At 42.2% G+C, this 23,449-nt stretch overlaps 1 protein-coding gene across 1 annotated transcript in view; it reads right to left on the bottom strand.

The window, feature by feature from the left end:
- Positions 1 to 23,449, bottom strand: part of KIF26A (kinesin family member 26A) — a 171,618-nt gene that overhangs the window by 75,845 nt on the left and 72,324 nt on the right. The window contains exon 4 of the mRNA XM_073570288.1: positions 8,084 to 8,244. Coding sequence (XP_073426389.1) covers positions 8,084 to 8,244 — 161 coding nt within the window. The remainder of the gene's footprint in view (positions 1 to 8,083; positions 8,245 to 23,449) is intronic.

Here is a 23,449-nt window from a genome sequence, read left to right as displayed (position 1 = left end):
GCCACAAACAGGAAGTTGATATCACCAACCATTCCAATTTTATTTAGGTGTATCCATATAAATGGCCCACCCTGTAGATGAATATCTAAGCAGAGCACCACATGAAGACCCTCCCACAGGCTGCCCCAGAGCACGAGCATATCATTAACTCAAAACAGAAAATATAGTTTAACAACCAAAAGATGGATTTCATCACCAGGCATCATTGTAATCAGTAAAACAGCGCCGTCCTGACAATGTGTGTAGGTTAGTCAGCACAATCCTGCTGACAGGTTCCCTTTAACAACAGCATTTGTAAGCTAAAATCAGGAATTGAACAATCCGATTAAAAGTATTAGGCTGGAGTCACACTAACCTGCGCAAAATACGGTCAGTATTTTACATGCGTAATACGGATGAATGGCCCCTAAATAGTGCTCCGTATGTCATCCGTAATCAAGGTGTGGTCGCGTATTTTGCGCATGTCAGCATCCGTATGTAATCCGTATGGCATCCGTATGGTGAGATTTTCTCGCAGGCTTGCAAAATGGACATATAACAGAGCGCTATGACAGTTTTAATAAAGAAATGAAAGAATAGATATAGGCACATAGAATGCATATATATATATATATATATGTGTATGTATTCTATGTGTCTATATCTATTCTTTCGTTTCTTTATTAAAACTGTCAGTGTGAGTTTACTGTATAGCGCACTGAATTGCCGGCTTTGCTAAAAGACACCGAGTGCGTATTTCTCGCAAGTCACATGTGTGTTCCGTGTGTAATCCGTATTTTTTGCGCACCCAAAGACTTGCATTGGCGTATTACGGGCGTAGTACGCTGACATTCGCAGCATGCTGTGATTGGCACGGACTGTAGAATACGGATGAGAAATATACGGCTGGTGCGAGGGACCCCATAGAGAATCATTGGTCCGTGTCTAATGCGTGCTTTTAGCGCCTCTCACTCAGCCGTATTCCTCGCCAGTGTGACCCCGGCCTTAGGGTGCCTACCCATGATCAGTAAACACTGCGGGTTGGGCGCTATGTACTTCTGTCCTTGTTTAGAGAACATCTGAGATTAATTCTCATCTGACACCAGGCTAGATGCAACTGCAACTCTTCAGAAAGTAGTTCAAGAAAACACCCATCACAAGGAACATGACAAAAATAAATACTTCTACGCTATCAGATCAAATGCCATCTGCTTGGCACAGTTCGAACCTTCGACAGGCGTCTAGCGAATGAAGATAGCGTGCTTCTCAGTCACATATGGTTTGTATGTTTTATGCTCCTTACCAATTACACTAGCGATAAATCTGAGAATTTGGAGAGAGCTTCTTTTCAATCTGGTCCCTTTTCCTCAACTTCACCTCACAGAAGGGCCATAAAAAAAGAAAAAAATTGAGAAGAAAAAAAATCAACACCTTTTGTGGGACATTATGGCTCGGTGGCAACTTCTTTTTTGATCCAGCTAAACATACACATTTTATTTTACTTCTCGACACTGTCAAAACCATTGTCAAAATATCAAACAATTTAATAAAACCAAAAGAAAAAATCTATTTGCTTTTAACTAAATACTTTATTATGCTTCTCTGCTCAAGTCCTTGTCCGAGTAGAAAAATTTGAAGTCTGTCTTGTGAAATAACGCTATTAACCTGCAGATATGGGGTTAATCTGCAGACTAATAGCGTTGTGAACCTGCCCGGCGCCAGCACTGAAAGCCCCACTGCCAGCACTGAGAGCCCCACTGCCAGCACTGAGAGCCACATTCCCAGGAGGAAATTAACTTTTTTCTTCCCTGTAGCGTTCGGGTTTCTGACTCGGGGGCGGCATCAGCGTGGGTTCAATCATCACTCGCCTCCCCCATAACTGAAACCGGAATGCTGCCAGGGGGTAAAAAAATAATAAAATTCCTTCCGGCAGTGGAGGTCTAAAGGTACTGTTACACTTAGCGATGCACCAGTGATCCCGACAACGATACGACCCGGTCAGTATCGCTGGTGCATCGCTAAATGGTCGCTAGTGAGCTGCCAAACAGGCAGATCTCACCAGCGATGCAGCAGCGGTCAACGGTCTTTACTTACCTGTCAGATGGCAGCTCTGCTGACGTCTTCCGCCCGCGTCCATGCATCGCTCGTCAGCGCCAGCAGGAAGCCGACAACGAGAAATAGACCAGGACGATCTTGCGCGATCAGCGATATCCAGCGGGGAGCCGAGTCGGAGGTAAGTGTCACATGTAGTGAGATCGCTAGCAATATCGCTGTTGCGTCACAAAATCGGTGACGCTTTAGTGATATTGCTAGCGATCTCGCTATGTGTGAAGGGGGCTTAAGTGTCGGCGCTGAGCAGGTTCAGAATGCTATAAACCTGCAGATTAACCTTATATCTGTAGGTTAATAGCGTTTTTCACGTGACAGATTCCCTTTAAGGAGAACCCTTCATTTGAAATTAATATGTAACTATTTACCTGTTGTAAATGCCGCTGTTCTCCTAAATTTGGTGAGGTTTTTCTTTTGTTCCAGTTACCCTCCCTTCCTGAGATATGACCCCTTCTTCCCCGTGTATAAATGTAATCTTGTTAACAAGGGGGCGTGGTGCACAAGAAGTTGTTCACAGAGTAGTTGAGGACCACACCCACTTGGCTATCAAGACTAGATTTTTATGCAGTTAAAAAGAGACTATATCTCAGAAATAGAGAGGTGCAGAGACAAAAGAAAAACCGCAGCAGATTCAGAAAAAACAACGGCATTTACACTAAGTAAAAAATTAGATATTTATGGTAAGTGACAGGTCCTCTTTTCTGGGGTTGTCTCACCATAGCTTTTGGCTTCCTCGGTAAACAAATGACTGTGGAGGGGGAATTACATTCAGCCAGCCATTTCAGTTGAATACCTATCCTGTAATATATAGACGGTTCATCACTTAGTTGATCGATGGGGTCCATATAGATTGCGTGAACTAAATCGGCATATGGGCAGGGGTCCTTAGGGCCAATATCATGGACAGTCAATTATCCTAACAGAGCACAACTTAAGCCACTAAAGTCATTCATTTCAAAACTTTACATGATGTATGAAGTAATTTTCATGCCGTTTCCAATGCATGAGGGAGCACTACCACCACAACTTCTAACGTGTAGTGATTTCATTGAATATTAAGCATCTGGTTTTTATGCAGAAATGTCAAGAAACAGCTCCCACCTGCAAAGTAGAGATATTCATCAAAATCCTTTTTTCCAGTACCTAAGTTGTCCTCCAGCGATCCATTTTTTTTTCCTTCAGTGCTGAACATCTGGACCTTCTTGAGGTTTCATAAAACGGCTGTCAGGTTACTGGAATTTTATTCCACAGGAAGGGTTACATTCCCTTCTCTGCTCGCCAGGTGCTTCGGCTTGAAAGGAATAGCTAACTGTTGCTATTAATTTGTATAACCTCTTTCTTTGTCTGATTGACATAATTATTATAAGTACTTTACAACTACAATAAACTACTTCCTCCTTAATTACGGCCACAGAGCTCTGCCTGGATCTATGGACTCATCACACAAAATAACAAGACAGTTTCCTTTGTGTCCTTCAACTTTTTGTTTCACTCTTTAGCCAGGGGGACAGCTTTTGGGGATGCAGAATTAGTAGTCACCCACCACTCCCTGGTGCCTAAGGGGACCCAAGAGACCTTCTGTCTCACAAGAAGACACCAGTATTAAAAAATAGCCCATGGTTCTCTATATAACCTCTCTAACACACCTCTCCCTCTCATTGATCACAATCTTACATTCTCTTCCCTCTCCTCTCCTCTCCAGGTGCACAATCCCAACTCCACAAACTTGCACAGCCTCGCAGAAATCTTTAAGACCTTGATCTACATTCACTCTCTGAATACCTTCTCCCTCTTGGAAACATAATTTCCTTACACTATGCAGAAGATGCTCCTGCTTTACATAACACCACAACAACTGCAGCTCTAGAATCAGCTACCCCCTCATACATACAAAAGCTCTCACAATTAACAGGCAACCCGGGCACACCAGCCTAACTAAACAAACTGAGGCGGGCTTCCAAGGTTGCTGAGCAGAGATGGAAAAAATCCCACTCAAACAAGCACTTCATCACATTCAAACAGTCCCTCACTACTTTTAAGTCCACGCTCATTGCAGCAAAACAAAATTCTCATCTCCCATATCTTCCCTGTCTCATAACCCTAAACAGCTAGTCAACACTTTCAATTCTCCTCCTCCAAAACCAGTTTCTTGACCTGATCCTGTCCCACCTCAACCCAAAACTCACCACAGTCTTCATCCCAACCCTAACCCATCTCTTGAACCTGTCACTAACAACTGGTGTTTTTCCCTAATGCCTTGATCACACCCATCCTCAAAAAGCCTTCCCTTGAATCATATGTGTCTAGCTATCGCCCTATATCACTTCTCCCCTATGCCTCAAAACTACTGTAACAACACGTACCGTAGTTTCCTGATCCCCTGAGGAAGACCCGCTTTGTGGCGATACGCATGGGGTTCTTTTTTCCCTGCACCATGCTGTTACTGAGTATTTCCTACATGTCAACCAAAAGATTGTATATAGCCCTGTTATTTCTGGGACCTGCTTATTCCACAACAGCCGTTTCCCATTCCACGCTTTAGGCTTGTTTTTGCATCACTCTAGGACATAGTGATTTGTTTGATGGTTATGTTTTGGGTGCATTTATGTGCATTCTTTAATATATTTACCATTTGTCAGTTCTGACATTTGCATGTTTATATTTTGTTTTACTTCCTAATACCCAGCACCCATCTGGTGTTCTAGTCATTGTACTGCAGGTTCCTCATTACTTGCTCCCAGTTCACACAGTGGAGGAGGATAGTCAGTCCTTACATGGGCTTTCTATCATTGCATACTAGCCCTTTGGCTTTTAACTGTTTTTAATTGTTGCTGGTTCTATCATGTTTTCTAATAAATGTATTTGCACCATATTTTGTTGATCCTTACTTTGCCATAAACATTTCTTGTTTATTTTTTATTTGGACAGTGCTTGTTCACACTCTTTTTTCATATCCAGAGCTGTAGCTCAATGTTTTATTTCACTGTCTTAGCCCTGAATCTCAATACCCTGGTTTGTTGGCACTCATTAACACTCAGGGCACAAGGCCCAGGTACGCCTTCCTCAGATAGGCCCCTGCCTATGGCCAATATCCAACCTTCTTTGTTTTCTAGGTTTTTCTAGGTGTCTACCTCTTTCCTCATAGACTGTAAGCTTGCGAGCAGGGCCCTCATTCCTCTTGGTATCTGTTATGATCTATGTGATTATTGTTATGCTGTAATGTCTATTGTCTGTACAAATCCCCTCTGAAATGTAAAGTGCTGCGGAATATGTCGGTGCTATAGAAATAAAATTATTATTATTATTATTATTATTGGAGAGAGTACAAAAGTAGCAGTCCCAACACAACCCCTGTAGCCGAAGTGGCCAAAACGCATTAAAATATAGAGCACAAATCTTGCATGGTGAACCAGGAACATTACGTTACACTAAGTCTATCCTTTTAAAGGGCAAGCCTTTCCAAAGTTCATGATAAGCTGGAGCCCCAAAATGATCCATAAAGTCTATCTCTATACCATGTACATATACTCATATTAGATAAAAACTCCAATGTCATGTTCTTTCCTGGGACAATTTAGGACAAAAGTCCAAAAACTAGTAAAATAAATTGGAGTTTGGACATATATATGGCTCACATGAGGCTGCAGTTCGTCATTTGTCATCTTGGAAGTGCAGTCAAATGCGATAATTGTTTTCTAGAAATTATTCATTGCCTATCTAAACAAGAAGGACATTTCACAAAAAGAGCATTGATACCTGCTAGGAGTAGAAGAAGCCAAACTTGGCCATGAATCTACAGACACAATTTATAGAAACTAATTGAAGGCTGAGATGCCTCGAACAAAACATATTAGTCACTTAGCGTTTTCCCATAATATTAATTAATATATCTGTGTGTTTCATTAGGGCCATATTGGCTCAATACCTTAATCATATGCTCAGTCACAACACAATCAGCACAATGAATATTTCCAAGCTGCTTCTCCATGCCTGGGGCTGATAAGGTGTCTGTTCTATGACTAACCTCAATTATTGACTCTATTTATGGCCAATATAATGACCAAGAAATGCCTACCAGTGAGCCATCAGGAGCCAGTGATAGGATGGCGACCCATAGATTATGTATAACATTATTGTTCATTAGTAAATAATGAGATGCTTGAATCCACAGCCAGTTAGGGAGTAAATGTGGTTCTGTCATATTAATCTATCTGAGCTTCAGATGTATGTCTCAATTGTGCAAGCCAAGCAGGCGCCCGCAGCATACCAAACAAGCGGAGTCTGAAGTTTCAGGCAATCTATCTTGAAGAAAATAAACAGCAGATAGACGCTAAAAGCAAGAATAATCTGAAGAAGCCCTTTTATGAGACTTGACATATTGGAAAAAAAAAAAAAAAGCTTCTGCTCTTGGAGACGTCTCGATTTTTATTTTCTTTAACAGATCTTTCTTTTCTAAAAGGATCATTGTAATACAAGCCCAGAAGTCTGTGCTCCTGAATTGATACTATAAAAATCAAGTTGTAGCCTAAAGTACTGATCGTTTTAGTAGCCAAGTCCTGTAGCCTAGAGGTGGGAACTCAAAAGGTCCCTTTGGCTTATACGAAAAGACCAATACTATTAGAGGCCCTTTTGAAGATTTTTGCATTAGGACCTACAAGCTTAGTCTATGTGCTGTGATAGACAGGGGTGTAACGTAAAGCTTGTAGGCCCCAATGCAAAATCTTCAACAGGACCTCTAATAGTATTAGTCTTTTCGTATAAGCCTAAGGGACCTTTTGGGTTCCTCCACCTCTAGGGTACAGGACTTGGCTGCCAGAGCTACTAGAATTATAATTCTGGTAGTAGGGCATCTTGAGGTTCTTTGCTCTTTGGGACTCCTCAATAATCCAGAACAGACAGCTGATAAATAAGCGAGTCATCCACACTGGTAGTCTCAGCTCGTCAACGTATTACATGGCTGAAAATCCACAGGCTGATGGGCAAGGTCGATCTTTTGGGAGAAAAAGTGTCGCCCCTTAGCAAAGCGTCACGTCATTCAAAATATGGCCACAGATGGCGGGGGGACTCATGACGAAAAACAGCTGTCTGGAAACTTGGACAAGACTCACTGCTCATATACAGGTCCTGAACAATCAGAAAGTTTAATTGACAATTGCAGATAGATATCTCTTTTCATGTGTTCCTCTATCTTCGGCCATGCTATTCAGCTAAGACACTTGTGCCACTCTATGATTCAGAGCAGAAAGCTTCTAAATCCATTCTGGTGGGCCCGGCTCGTTAACGTAATACATGGCTGATAATTAATTTAACGTATGGCTGCACATCTGATCACCAGGGTCGATCTTTTCAGAAGAAGTGTCATCCATCAATAGATCGCCACTCTGTCCATAATATGGCTTCACATGGAGCATCGCATGGCAAGAGAAACTCAGGCAAGATCCACTGCGTAGGCACTAGTTACTTTCTGGGCACTTGCACAGGTCCCAAATAGGTCTGTCGACAATCACTGATGAAACTAACTGTGCATGCGCTACCATCCTATCGTCACACATGTTCGTCTATCTACGACCATACTACTCAGCTTGGATACTTGAAAGGTTCACAGTCTACAACGTCTGTCTTCACAGTACTGCTGGCTACTATTGGAAACGGGGAAATACCTTGTCGATACTTTCCAGAATACAAATCCCAATGCGGCAGATTTCTGCTCTGAAGTCTGCAAAATGGTGAATGCAGCTCTGAACAGGCCACAACCCAGGATAAGTAACTTTTTTTTTTAAGAAGAGCAATGCTATATGTAAACTAAACGTAGTTACAATACCAGACTTAGATCATGGCCACTATAGCGTTGTATCAGCTTTATTAACACAGATATGGAGTAAGTGCATTTATAGGGTTGAATTATACATTTCCATGCTCTTGCTGGCATGAACTGGATGGTTCTGTTTTTTCTGTCTGAGAATATCCTGGATCTATACATTAAATTTTTACGTACCTGATGAAGAAGGAAGCTGCAGCCGATGTCCCCGAAGACACAACAGCGGCTGGTTCGAATCTCTGTGACTGCCCAGCGAAACTCTGCTCACTGATGTTTTCCCCTGAAGAAGTGTCCGCGCTCGGGTGCTCCCTTCCCCCGTCTATGGATGTAGAGTCAGGCTAAGACAAATAAGACAGAAAATACAGGAATGAAAAGAGTACAAGCCATCTATCTGTCTGCCTGGATTTTCTTGTAGAGGCTTCTACAGTGACATTATGGAGAAGACACATAATGAGGGAGGACAACATGCTTTACTGTGCCACGTCGTAAGGATGACTGTAAACCGCATACGACAAGCACAGAAGCGAGGGTACCTTTTGTTATGGGCATTGCGTGGTGACAGGCATAGAAAAATATGGGAAATGATAAAGCAGTGATATTTTGTGCCTCATGCAACCTTTTATCTAGTTCATTTAGGACTGTCAGAAATTATCCTTCTAGAATAAATCATACACAAGGCAAAATCTACAGGTGGCAAAGATGCTATTTCTCCAAAGTAATTCTATATGGACCGGCAACAGTAAATAATAATCTGTGTACAGCACTGCAGACTGTCAGCATCATAGAAGAAATGGAGACTAGCATTTTCTATTCCTTTTGAAAACATATTAGTACATGACCAATTGAATTTACCCTTGTCAGTAGGTTGTTCTCCATGAGAAAGTGACCGACAGACACCTCTGCCAGCAACTTATCCCCAGGAGAGATTGGCAGTCCTAAATTGGCCATGTGTGATAAACATCTTCCCGACCGGAGCTCTCATATATGTTAGACTGTTGAGCGAACCTGTCGATGTCAGCGGGTTCGGCCCACGTTAGTCTAATGTGTATGGGAGCCTTTAGAAAAATGAAGGCGACGGATAATCAACAGCTTTGAAATATCTGGAGTGCAACTGCTTTATATAGTTATAATGCAAATTGCCCTATTATGAAATGGATAAAATCAAGGGTTCTCTAAGGATCACCATACGTAACTGGTTAAAAAAGGGGTGGTCTCAGTACTCCGTGCACCCCATTCCATTGAAGGAGCCTTTAAAGTAGTGGAATCGTAAACATTCATCATCCATCTACATGATAGATGATAAATGTCTAACCATTAAGGGTCCCTCTACTAAGAACTTCACTGATCACCCATCATGCTAGCAGGGGTCCAGTTTGATTGGCTACATACGAGACCAACCGTTCATTTAAAGTCTAAGGTATTGGCGGTGATGGCCATGAATTGTCCTTGGCCATTTCCACCAGTCCTATGGACATTGATGGTTTCCATATCTGACCACTACTCCATTTATTTTTAGACACGGGACCCATGTTAGTTGGTGGACATTCCAGCAGTGGGTACCCCAGGGAACAGGCCTTTACCATCTATCACCATTAAGTTAATTAACCCTCCAGATGTCCAGCATATGACCTAAAGAGAAGGATCACAACACCAGGATTCAAACCTGAAAAGTGATATGTGCGTACAATGATTGCTACAGTCAGCAAACTATCAATAGCTTTTTCACCTGCTATTGGAAGTTAAAGGCGATTTCCATAAATATGTAATTTTGTAAACCTGGTGTAAAAAAACACTATTCTCTTGAATCAGGCTATATTTTTCTTTTGGTCCTGCTCCCCTCCGTTCCTGAGATATGACCACATCTTCCATATATATATAGGCATTTACGCATGATTAAAGGAATGACCTATTCATGGCAAGTGACAAATCCTCTTTAAAGGGGTTGTCTAATCATACCTCCTGACATACTCAGTAAACAGATCACATTTACACCTGATTATGAAATGGCAAATTTAAGGCAAGTCATTTTCTAAATCTCATTGGTTGCCAAGAGTCTAGTTATCTTATATTAAATTACACTGGCGACAATTGTGATTCTGACTGTAATAAATCTCTTTGAGTTATGGTGGCCACGCTAAGGGAACACCAAGAAACTTCACCAATCACCAGTTAAATGGCACTGAAGCCGATGCTATAAATCACATGGCCTGCTCCGATAGATCCCCTTTCACTAGTGTGTATGTACCTTCCCCATTATCCACTTTGAAAAATGGTTTGGAGACCAACGCGTCCTAATGAATGCTATGTATACACATTTATCCTCATCCAGTTATACACAGCCTGTAGCCTGCCCTTTCATGCTCCCATCCACTCCCTTCACATACATCGACTACTCCACAAAAACCACTGTCGGATGAAAAATTAACGAGAGCAAGATGTGCTGCCGTAATTTGTGGGCAGTCGACAGTCACAAAAGATTGATGCCCAAGCGGACAGCCAAGTTAAAAACAAAGCAAGTGAATAATGCACTTAAAGAAAATCTATATGTCCCATTGTGCTTTAAAATGACTTCATTAGTAATGGATGGATGGCCTGGCGAGAACAGGCCTTGGCTTGATGGGTTGGAAAGCATTTCTGGGTACACGGAAAACTTGTTCAGTCATGTGATTCGAAAGCCAATAACACATCAATTTCTTAGTAACGTGTAATGAAATGTGGGATCGGTAATGTGAGAGGAGATAATGGCCCATATTTGTAAGACCACAGCAGCCAAGGTATGATTTGTCATCCCCTCCCAAAAGACTGAGAATGTCTGATGATGAAGTAACTTCTGTCACCTCTTCTGACAAGTCAGTAAATCACTATAAAATAATATACTGAAGAACATTGTCTTACAGCCACATTTTTAATCTGTTCCTTTTGTTATTCCTTCTGGAAATGTTTGAATAAATTGACAATTGGGTGTAACCATTCCCTCTGCTTCCTAATAGGGTGTGTCACTTCACAACATCAGCAACCCTGATTGGAAAGTGTAGTGTGTAGAGACACACCCCTTTAACATGAGGCGATGGCAAAACCCAATTGTCTATTAATTCAAATCATTTCCAGGAGATATAACAGTTGAACAGCACAATGTAGAGATCCAAGAAAAAGGATTGTAAATGGACAGCACAATGTAGAGATCCAAGAAAAAGGATTGTAAATGGACAGCACAATGTAGAGATCCAAGAAAAGGGATTATAAATGGACGTCACAATGTAGAGATCTAAGAAAAAGGATTATAAATGGACGTCACAATGCAGAGATCCGAGAAAAGGGATTATAAATGGACGTCACAATGTAGAGATCTAAGAAAATGGATTATAAATGGATGGCACAATGCAGAGATCCGAGAAAAGGGATTATAAATGGATGGCACAATGCAGAGATCTGAGAAAATGGATTATAAATGGACGGCACAATGTAGAGATCCGAGAAAAGGGATTATAAATGGATGGCACAATGCAGAGATCCGAGAAAAGGGATTATAAATGGATGGCACAATGCAGAGATCTGAGAAAATGGATTATAAATGGACGGCACAATGTAGAGATCCGAGAAAAGGGATTATAAATGGATGGCACAATGCAGAGATCCGAGAAATTGGATTATAAATGGATGGCACAATGCAGAGATCCGAGAAAAGGGATTATAGATGGATGGCACAATGTAGAGATCCGAGAAAAGAGATTATAAATGGACGGCACAATGTAGAGATCCGAGAAAAGGGATTAAAGATGGATGGCACAATGCAGAGATCCGAGAAAAGGGATTAGAATTGGATGGCACAATGTAGAAATCCCCAAAAAAAAGGGATTATAAATGGATGGCACGATGTAGAGATCCCAGAAAAGGGATTAGAAATGGACGGCACAATGTACAGATCCGAGAAAAGGGATTAGAAATGGACGGCACAATATATAGGTACTAGAAAAACAGATCATAAATAAAGATGGACGGACCCCTTGATATTCGGGTCCGGACAAACAGTTAAAAAAAAAGTTTGGGTTCGGTTACCAGAACAGTACCGGGACACCATTCATTTGAGGGGGGCACGAACATCCAGTGTTTGCCGGGCTTGACAAAGGCACGCCGCCGAAACGCGCGTAGGGGAAAGGGCACCATCGCATGGTTTCTGGTAAGACATGCTAACTATATCTGTGATATCTATTTAGGATACTATGGGTCAAATATCCACACTTTAGTGGTATAGCTTAAATGCATTGTAGGCACTTCAGCTGTATTGAATCATTGGAATATAGTATAAACAATTGTGAGTAGTTGTTTGTACGCAAACTTACTATGCTTGGTACATTAGTTGCTTACATTTTAACTCTTCTACCCTTATGGTATATTAGCATTACATTTTAGTCTTGCCTACCATCTGGTGGTGCAACTTATTTTCTTTGGCTCATCACCATGCACTATTGGCACTGTCTTAAATGTACTGTCTGTCTCTTTTAGTACTTCTAATAAAATATTGCAATTTTATTGTTCATTATACGCTTCTTGTTTTATAAGCTTTCCCTGTTTCAGCGTAGAACATCTATTTACATAGTCCTATTTGGTTGCTACAAACAACAATATTAACAGTAAAATATCTTTTCTACTAGATTACATATATATATATATATCTTTTGATTTGTAGCTTCATTCGTTAGGGATTCAAATTTTGCTGTTGTTTATTCAGTGAAGACAGATTTTCCCAAGACTGAGATAAGAGATGACAGTTAGTGCTTGTAAAATTCCATGGAGGTAGGAGCTTGCGACAGACAGGATATGTGCACATGTTCAGTGTTAGCAGCAGAAAAATCTGTGGCAAATACTGGACACATGTTTTTTATGCGTCCCTCCCCCCATTCATTTGTATGGGTGACAAAAGCTGAAAGAATTGACATACTGTAAAAAAGCGGGGCAAAAACGCATCATGTGAACAAGCCCATACCAACAGTCTTCTGCAAGGTCTCCTGAAACTTTAGTTACAGCTCTCCATAGAACTTTATATACAGAAAGGTTTGCTCACCATCAGTAAATATCTGACTACTGTCCTCCCTTTGTATACCCAGCTGAGCGTGGGTAAGGAAGACATTAGTTGTGCGTGTCACACCTATTCCCGGATGGATTTCTCTCAGCTCTGTTGTGCTGATCATTATATGCTGATTACGGAGAACCGATAAAACATATGGTTACCACATTATGCACTAAACGTGCAAAAAGCCCGGAATCTCCTTCCCATCAAACACTTGTACTCTTGGTGGTGGTCCATCATCTCTCTATGATCATCAGTATGGAGGATTGCACAATACGTCAGAAATGCAGCTTGATAAAAGAGATGTAACCCATGAATCTTGCCAGTAATGTCCTTCATATGGGACGGATGGAAAGCTTTGGAAATCATTATACAGACATTGCTTTTATCAGGACTCTTTCTATATATGAAATTGTAGACAATTACGTATCTCCAAAGAAGAAATTTGCCAGTTATAAAGGCTGTCCAGGATTAGTTACAAGGGTCACTTGTTTGATCAATTTTCTCTGGTTCAAGATAGCCCTAGCATCAGAAGCAATCGAAAGAATAACTGTATAATGGGATCATTTAATCTATACCTTTAAAAAGGATCTGTCACCCACCATAAATATGTATTTTTTTTTACCTGCTATGAATGCCACTGTTCTCTTGAACCCGGTGATATTTTTCTCTTGTTCCTGTGCCTTTCCTTACCTGAGATATGACCCCCTCTTCCCTATATATAAATAAAGTGTTGTTGTCCAACTGGGTGTGGTTCTCAAGACTACTACCATAATGAGTTGGGGACCACACCTACTTGGATATAAAGACTAGATTAACATATAGGGAAGAGAAAGAAGGTCATATCTCAGGAATGGAGAGGCACAGGAACAAAAGAAAAACAATGCCCGTATTCAGGAGAATGGCGGCATTAACACCAGGTTAAAAAAAAATATGTATTTTTGGCAATAAAAAGGTCCTCTTTACAGAAGTCGTTTGATTTTAAATTAATATAGTAGAGCAGGGGTGGAGAACCTTTTTTCTGCCAAGGGCCATTTGGATATTTATACGATCACTCGGGGGGGGGGGGGGGGTGTACAAAATTATCAACTTAAAATTTATCCTGCTATATTTAGTCAAACATTTAATTAACGCCACCCTAATGTGATGGGTGGAGATGCTTCTCTTTTGTGTGGCTGAGACGTTGGGCGGTATTAATCATGTTGCTACACTCTTAACTGCTTTTCCAGGTTTGCGTCAGTCTGGAGTGCAAGCAACTCTTTGTGATGGGGGGCAGTAGGCCTATACACACCACAGGAGGGGCTGATGTTTATATACATCACAGGAGCGGCTTGGGGACTATATACATCACAGGAGGGGCTTTGGGACTATATACATCACAGGAGGGGCTGGGGGACTATATACATCACAGGAGGGGCTTTGGGACTATATACATCACAGGAGAGACTGGGGGCCTATATACAACACAGGTGGAACTGGGGGCCTATATACATCACAGGAGGGGCTTTGGGGCTATATACATCACAGGAGAGACTGGGGGCCTATATACAACACAGGTGGAACTGGTGGCCTATATACATCACAGGAGGGGCTTTGGAACTATATACATCACAGGAGAGACTGGGGGCCTATATACAACACAGGTGGAACTGGGGGCCTATATACATCACAGGAGGGGCTTTGGGACTATATACATCACAGGAGAGACTGGGGGGCCTATATACACCACAGGTGGAACTGGGAGCCTATATACATCACAGGAGGGGCTGGGGGACTATATACATCATGGGAGAGGCTGGTGTCTATATACATCACAGGAGGGTCTGGGGGCCTATATATTATTATTATTACTATTATTATTTATTATTATAGCACCATTTATTCCATGGTGCTTAACATGTGATGAGGGGTATACATAATACATACAAGTACAGTAATCTTAGACAATACAAGTCACGACTGGTACAGGATGAGGGAGGACCCTGAGCACGAGGGCTCACAATCTACAAGGGATGGGTGAGGATACAGGCGAGGATAGAGCTGGTCGTGCAGCGGTTTGGTAGATTGGTAGATTGGAGGTTACTGCAGGTTGTAGACTTGTTGGAAAAGGTAGGTCTTCAGGCTCTTTTTGAAGGTTTCCATGGTAGGCGAGAGTCTGATATGTTATGGTAGATCACACAGGAGGGACTGGGGGCCTATATATAACACAATAGGGACTAGGGACCTATATACACAACAGGAGGGACTGGGGACCTATATACATCACAGGAGGGGCTGGGGGACTATATACATCACAGGAAGGGCTGGGGTCTATATACATCACAGGAGGGACTGGGGGCCTATATACATCACAGGAGGGACTGGGGGCCTACATACATCACAGGAGGGGCTTTGGGACTATATACATCACAGGAGGGGCTGGGGCCTATATATATAACAGGAGGGACTGGGGTCTATATACATCACAGGAGGGACTGGGGCCTATATATATAACAGGAGGGGCTGGGGGACTATACACATCACAGGAGGGTCTTTGGGACTATATACATCACAGGAGGGGCTGGGGCCTATATACATCACAGGAGGGGCTTGGAGATTATATACATCACAGGAGGGGCTGGGGGCCTATATATAACACAGTATGGGGCTGCCCGGGGGCTGGAGAAAATGAGAACACAGATCAAACATTCCCCACTCCTGAAGTAAAGGCTAACCTAGCTTGGACCTTCATCAATTAACCTTAGTGGCTACAAAAAATAAATTGGTGACTCATTTAGTAGTGGATTTTTACTGTGGCAATGAAGGATCAGTCATATTGAAGAACAACACGCCCAATCTTTTTTTTTTTCGACATCTGCCGCTGAGGGGAGATTAGGGAGAACTCAGTACAAAGCAGACAGTCTAACTCCTCACTTGTCTTCAGAACAGCCGATAAGCCAGTAACCACAGCAGATAACCTGGTAGCCACTTGTCTTCAAGCCTTGTGACAACGCAAGGTCATAACACTGGGAGGTGATGTTTGTCTCGTCTTGGAGGCCTGCGCTGCTGATGATGAGTGAAGTAGCGTAATGTAAAATGAAGAGGCAATCTGGATAATTGATTTTTATCTTTTCTTCTTTTAGTTCTTTTTCCTCCATAAAAGTGATTTCTGTTATCTGACTGAATTGCTTAAAATAACAGTTTGCATAGCTCCCATCCTGCGCTCCTGATTTAAATTTTAAAGTATAGTCATAAATTATTTATGTACTATTATGTTCAACTGCAGTTGGCTCTCAAGGAAAAAGAAAATGATTCTGAAGGAAAAAAAAAAAATAAAGAGACATTGCAGCTTTTAATCTTCGCTAATGGATGGGAGTTAATTACTTCAGGTTCCTGCGAGCAGTCTCCGAGACATCTCCGACTTTCTAGCCTCAAAGAAAGCAAAATTGCAGAAAATCATTCTACTAAATTGGTCCATTAGATATAAAAATAAGAAAGAAAAAGAAAAAACTACAGTGTTTCAGTAGACAATTATAGCATGTGAGTAGGTGTACCAAAGAGTGAAACTTGATAAACCCTAGGATTAGTCCTAGATTACCCAAGACCTATTCTAGGCAGGTGCCTAAGGGTAAGTAACAATTAAGGGGTCCTCAGAAACTTGCCAAATTTTCAATTGCAGTACGGTCATGTTTCAAAACTCAGCATCGATTCATTTCAGTGAAGTCTGAGGTCACACTCTTAACGGAAACTCTGTACACCTTTGAGGTCGACCAAAGGTTTGTGCCTAAGGAAGGCTTTAAGATAAGTGACGAACTGCCTGGGGTGGCTTTATAATGGCCTCAGCTAAGATTTAACAGAAAGAATTAAGGTTCAGTGACCACGGTTTCCTATTAACACTTGCGTGATATATGAAGTGCTAAACCTGAGGTCTCAAAAAGCTTTTTCCAGGGTAAATGTCAATAAATGCTATCACCAAATACTTGCTAACAAAGGGAAACCTGACTTTACGGAATGGTTTAGTGCTAGATCAAAGAACTAAGGATTAGCAAATCTATTTTTACAAAATTCTTAAGGCAGCCATGGACCTTTTATAGCTTTGGATATGTTTGACAAATAGGATTATTAGTATAAATTCATACAGGTTAGGGAATATGGTCCGAATTATGGAATCCCATTTTAGCCTTTGCTTTGGGGCCCTTTCACCTCTCTGCTTGCCTCTGATTGATATTTGCCGTTCTGCGAGGTATCATTAGCGGTTGTATCATTTTTATAAAGTCCGTTCACACACTTTAAATTTCGAGCTAGACTCGGTAACAACCAACCAGTAATCTGAGAACATCGCTATATAAAATCCATCACGACTTTCATATGCCCAAAATAAATCCGTATTTCAGAAATCAATGACGCCTTTCAATGGGTGTTAAGAATCTAAATGGGCTACCTCCACTGGCAGCTATAATCCTGTCTGACTTCACGCATTGATTCTCAATAACCCGGCTAAATTACCTCATCCTAAATCCTCCGGTTTTATTTACATGGTTAATAATCTCACCATTGATTATTGTGACTGGGTTCTAATTATAAATCCATTATAGGACTCACAATGAAATTAAATCAATGTTCTACATAAATGGAAAAAGAAGCCTATAATACACAGGCCTAGTCACATGAATAATGGATCCTTCATCCGGTAAATTATTTTCTATAAACTAGGTGTCATTTGGAACTAGGGTTGAATTTATTCTTTATATCCGGTATTTGGCTTCTCGAAGTTATGTAATAGATGTGAGCACACGTAGGCAAATTTCATTTTTCACTATTTGGAGTCCATGCCCTCTCTAAAAAAAATGGAGGAACCCAAATTTTTCTTTGTGGACTGGATAAGACACAACCATATTCCATTGGACTCCGACCTGCTCAACCATCACTCCAAAAGTCTCATTCCAACCAAGGCTGTCAAAAGGGGAAAATAACAAGTGATATAACAAGTGATGGAAGTACTCCTCCTATAATGTATTTCTACTCATCTACCACCAGAAATTAATAATTATACTAACCGTTTGCAATTTAATATATAGTAGAAAACTGCTTTTAAAATGGCACCTTAATCTATTGGGTGGCATGATCACACCAATCCAGAGTCGTAGCTTAGCTTTTTGTCACCCAAGGCAAAAGATATGAGGCACTGCCCTCACCTTGCATCTAAAGATCACGGACCAAGCAAACTGGCTTGTTGGAGCCCCCATTGAATCAAAGAACCTGGGACAAATTGACGAGTTGACCTCTTCAACACCAAGATACACCTCTGCACTGATCTTATATTATGGCAAAATTGTAAGACTCTTATTTAACATGGCAGTAAGGGATAGAGAAAACATAGTTGGAGTCTGGTCAAACCCCTTCCTCTGTTCAGCTCAATGTCAATACGACGTACTGAGGATCTGAGTGATATGATATGATGGGCTGGCTGACAATCCAATTTGAAAGCTTGAAGGCAGTGTATCCCGGGCTAAAGCTGGTCAAATAGTAAGTGTTGGCACCACAGATTAGGAAATAAAGCTGAAGTGACTACTACAGTGCAGTATGAATGTCTTCCATGCCACCTTGCCATACAATTCCAGTACTTGGCAACAAAAGACTAATCTAATGATAGATCCTACATACATTCAGGCATGGTTCAGTCAAGCTGTCAAAAGGAAACGGGAAGTAGCTACTGACAGGCAATTTTGGCTAAGAACAAAGGATCAGACATGTTCTAATTCAAAATGCCCAATCCTTTCTACCCCGGCATTGGCCAAATGAACATGTACTGAACAGGACATACGCATGAGATGTATGGCCGTCCCCATTGACTTTGGTCTAAACTGTAAATCAAAATCAATCTCCTTATTCAGAACAAAAGTAAAAATGAGGCTTAAAGAGGACACGTCACTTGCCAAAATTAAATATTTTAATCTGTTCACCTGTTGAAGCTGTACTCCTGAATCCAATGTAGGTTTTTTTAATTCCTGCACCTCTCCTGAGATATGGCAGTCTCTTCCTTCTATATAAATCTATTCTTGTTAGCCAAGTAGTCATCACCATCAAATCTTCTCTATTTCCGTCACCTCGACAACCAAACCCAAGAAGAACAGATTTTCATACAAGCAATAGGGGGTCATATCTCAGGAGTGGAGATGAGCAGGAACGAAAGAAAAACAGTGCTGGATTCAGGAGAACAGTGGAATTTACAACAGTTAAAAAAATACATATTTATAACAATTGACAGGTCTTCTTGGCAAAAAGCCTCAAGTTCCTGTAAATTCCTGGGCTGTCTACGATGAACTGTGCCCTTGAGATCTCCCAGAGTGGCTCAATGATATTGAGGTCAGGAGACTGAGATGGCCACTCCAGAAACTTCACTTTGTTCTGCTGTAGTCAATAACAGGTCGACTTGACCTTGTGTTTTGGATCGTTGTCATGTTGGAATGTCCAAGTACATCTGTTATGATTGAGTCACCGTAGGAGGCAAAAACAGAAATGCTAGCTAAGTCCTGAAAACCAGAGAAGTTGGCAACTATCAGATTGCAGACCCCTGAACCTATCCACACAACTAGCAGTAGCCGTGGGGGGTTCCTACAATGACCTAGACCCCTCGATCACAGCCAGAGAGATACATAGGCCTAAAGAAGGAAAGGGGAAATCTAAACTGCCCCAGAGCAGACCCCAAAGCAATAGGCAGCCCCCCACATATAATGACGGTGAAGCAAGATGAAAACACTTAGACAGAAAGACAGGCTGAGCAAAGACGGGGCCCAAAAACTACCTAGATAGGAACGGATAGGAAGGCTGCTGTCTGCAATCTGCCAAAACCCTATCAGAGACAAAAGCCAACAAGCTGATATAAAAATGGCCCTGAAGCAACTAAGCTTCAAAAACTAAATCAGCACTCAGGTACTTTCAGAAGACAGAGCTCAAGGAACACTGCACACTCCAGCAGGGATGGCAGAATCCAAAAAGAAAGAAAAACAAAAACAAATCTTAGATGCAAAAAGGCAAAACAGAAAACTTAGCTTTAGGAGAGCAGGAATCAGACTGGTGTCCAAGAGTCCACAGAGAAATCACCCGCAGGGCAGAAAGGGCGTAGGCTGCCTTAAATCCAGTCAGTGACTCCACTCAGCCAATCGTCTTCATTAGTCCCAGGTGCCTGATAATCAGGCTCACTACCTTCCTTCACTAGAATAGGTAGTTCACCAGGCCTCAGTGACGGAGGGGAAAATGAACTCACAACAGTACCCCCCCCTTGAGGAGGGGTCACCGAACCCTCAACAACGCTACCAGGGCGATCAGGGTGGGCCCGATGAAAGGCACGCACCAATCTTTTGGCATGAATATCAGAGGCAGAGATCCAGGAATTATCCTCCTGACCATAACCCTTCCACTTGACCAAATACTGGATGCTCCGTCTAGCCAGACGGGAATCCAGAATTTTCTCTACCTCATATTCCAAGTTACCTTCAACCAATACAGGGTCCGGAGGTGCCACCTCAGGCACAACTGGCTCAACAAACCTCTTCAACAAGGACTTATGGAACACATTATGGATCTTAAATGTGACAGGAAGAGCCAAACGAAAAGAGACCGGATTAATAATCTCCAAAATCTTGTAAGGTCCAATAAATATAGGCTTAAACTTAGGAGAAGCCACCTTCATAGCAATATTTTTTGATGATAACCACACCATATCACCAATCTTAAACTGGGGACCAATGGTCCTATGACGATTGGAAAACCGCTGGGCCTTTTCCTGGGAGAGAGAGAACTTATCCACCACTTGGTCCCAGATCTGGTGCATTCTCTCCACCACAGTGTCAACACCTGGGCAGGCAGAAGGCTCCACCTGCCCTGAAGAAAATCGAGGGTGAAAACCAAAGTTACAAAAAAAAGGTGACATCAAAGTGGCAGAACTAGCTCTATTATTTAAAGCAAATTCGGCCAAGGGCAAAAATAAAACCCAATCATCCTGATCAGCGGAAATAAAACATCTCAAATACGACTCCAAGGTCTGGTTTGTTCTCTCTGTCTGCCCATTGGTCTGAGGGTGAAAAGCAGAGGAGAAGGACAACTGAATTCCCAACTTGGAACAGAACGTCCTCCAAAATTTAGACACAAATTGAACTCCTCTGTCAGATACAATGTTCTCAGGAATCCCGTGCAAGCGAACCACCTGTTGCAAAAACAGAGGCACCAACTCAGAGGAAGATGGCAACTTAGGGAGTGGTACAAGATGAACCATCTTAGAGAACCTATCACAAATCACCCAAATAACAGTCATTCTTTGAGAGACCGGCATATCAGAAATGAAATCCATTGAAATATGGGTCCATGGCCTCCTGGGGACCGGCAAAGGCATCAACAACCCACTAGAGCGAGAACAAGATTTAGACCGGGAGCAAGTCCCACAGGACTGCACAAAATTCCTGACATCATGAGACAAGGTGGGCCACCAAAAAGAGCGACTCACCAGATCTCTAGTACCAAAAATACCTGGATGACCAGCCAATGCAGAGCAATGAACTTCGGACATCACTCTCTTCTTCAACTGGTCAGGAACATACAACTTTCCGCTGGGGCAACGCTCAGGTTTGTCCTCCTGGAACTCTTGCAGAGCAAGTCTCAAATCGGGCGAGATGGCAGAAAGAACTACCCCTTCGCCTAAGATGGTGGCAGGCTTGGTCACCACAGGAGAATCAGCAAAGAAACTCCTAGAGAGGGCGTCTGCCTTGACATTCTTAGTTCCAGGAAGGAAAGAGACCACAAAATCAAAACGTGTAAAAAACAAGGCCCACCTAGCCTGTCTAGGGTTCAAGCGTTTAGCCGACTCTAGGTAAATCAAATTTTTGTGGTCAGTGAGGACCACAACTTGATGTTTGGCTCCCTCCAACCAATGTCTCCACTCCTCAAATGCCCATTTCATGGCCAACAGTTCCCGATTCCCCACATCATAGTTACGTTCAGATGAAGAGAACTTACGGGAAAAGAAAGCACAGGGATTCATCTTAGATGTTACCGGATCCTTTTGGGACAACACCGCTCCTGCACCAATCTCAGAAGCATCCACCTCTACCTGGAACGGGAGTGAGACATCAGGTTGCCGCAGAACCGGGGCGGAGGTAAATCTACGCTTCAGCTCCTGAAAGGAAGCAACCGCCTCCGGAGACCAATTCAACACATCCGCACCCTTCCTGGTCAGGTCAGTCAATGGTTTGGCAATACTAGAAAATTTTGCTATAAATTTCCGATAAAAATTAGCTAAACCCAAAAACTTCTGGAGGGCCTTCAAAGAAGTGGGCTGAACCCAATCATAAATGGCCTGTACCTTGGCCGGGTCCATTTCAATAGTTGACGGAGACAAAATAAATCCCAAAAAAGAAATTCTCTGTACTCCAAAAAGGCATTTTGATCCCTTGACATACAGAGAATTCTCTCTCAAGATCCGGAACACAGTCCGAATATGTTCCACATGAGAATCCCAATCCTTGGAGAAGATCAAAATATCATCCAGATAGATAATCAAAAATTTATCGACAAAGTCTCGGAAAATATCGTTCATGAAGCACTGGAAGACAGAAGGGGCATTAGTGAGCCCAAAAGGCATCACCAGGTACTCAAAATGTCCCTCCGGAGTATTAAACGCCATCTTCCATTCTTCCCCCTGCTTAATGTGGATAAGATTATACGCCCCCCTGAGGTCAAGCTTGGTAAACCAGCAAGCACCTCTGACTCTAGAGAATAGATCCGAAATCAGGGGTAACGGATACTGATATTTAATAGTAATTTTATTGAGGGCACGATAATCAATACAAGGCCTTAAAGAACCATCCTTGGCCACAAAAAAAACCCGGCACCTAAGGGTGAAGAGGATGGTCTAATATGACCCTTCTCCAACGCCTCCTTAATATAGGACCGCATAGCCTCGTGCTCGGGTACAGATAAATTGAAGAGCCGACCCTTAGGAAATTTACACCCCGGGTTTAGTTCAATTGCACAGTCATTACTCCTATGAGGAGGCAAGGACGCAGACTCATTCTCACTAAATACATCATAGTAGTCCGCCAAATAGTCAGGAACCTCATGCGACTGAGGAGAGGTGGAAAAAACCGGAGCCTCACTAAAGGTACACCGGCAACCCAAACTCACCACAGACACAGACTTCCAATCCAAAACTGGATTATGAATCTGAAACCAGGGAAACCCCAGAACAACGGCATCATGCAGACCATGCAACACCAAAAATCTGCAATTTTCTTGGTGGTCTGGGGCGACCCGCATGACCAACTGGGTCCAAAACTGAGGTTTATTTTTAGCCAGAGGGGTAGCATCAATCCCCCTCAAAGGGATAGGCGTCTGCAGAGGTGTCAACGGAAATCCACAACGTTTAGCAAAATCCAAGTCCATTAGGTTTAGCGCTGCTCCCGAATCCACAAAAGCCTTGGCGGAAAATGTGGACAGGGAAC

The sequence above is a fragment of the Dendrobates tinctorius genome, unplaced genomic scaffold, assembly GCF_039654945.1.
Source record: "Dendrobates tinctorius isolate UK_male_01 unplaced genomic scaffold, ASM3965494v1 ptg000006l, whole genome shotgun sequence".
NCBI lineage: Eukaryota > Metazoa > Chordata > Amphibia > Anura > Dendrobatidae > Dendrobates > Dendrobates tinctorius.
This window is presented reverse-complemented; position numbering and strand designations above follow the sequence as displayed.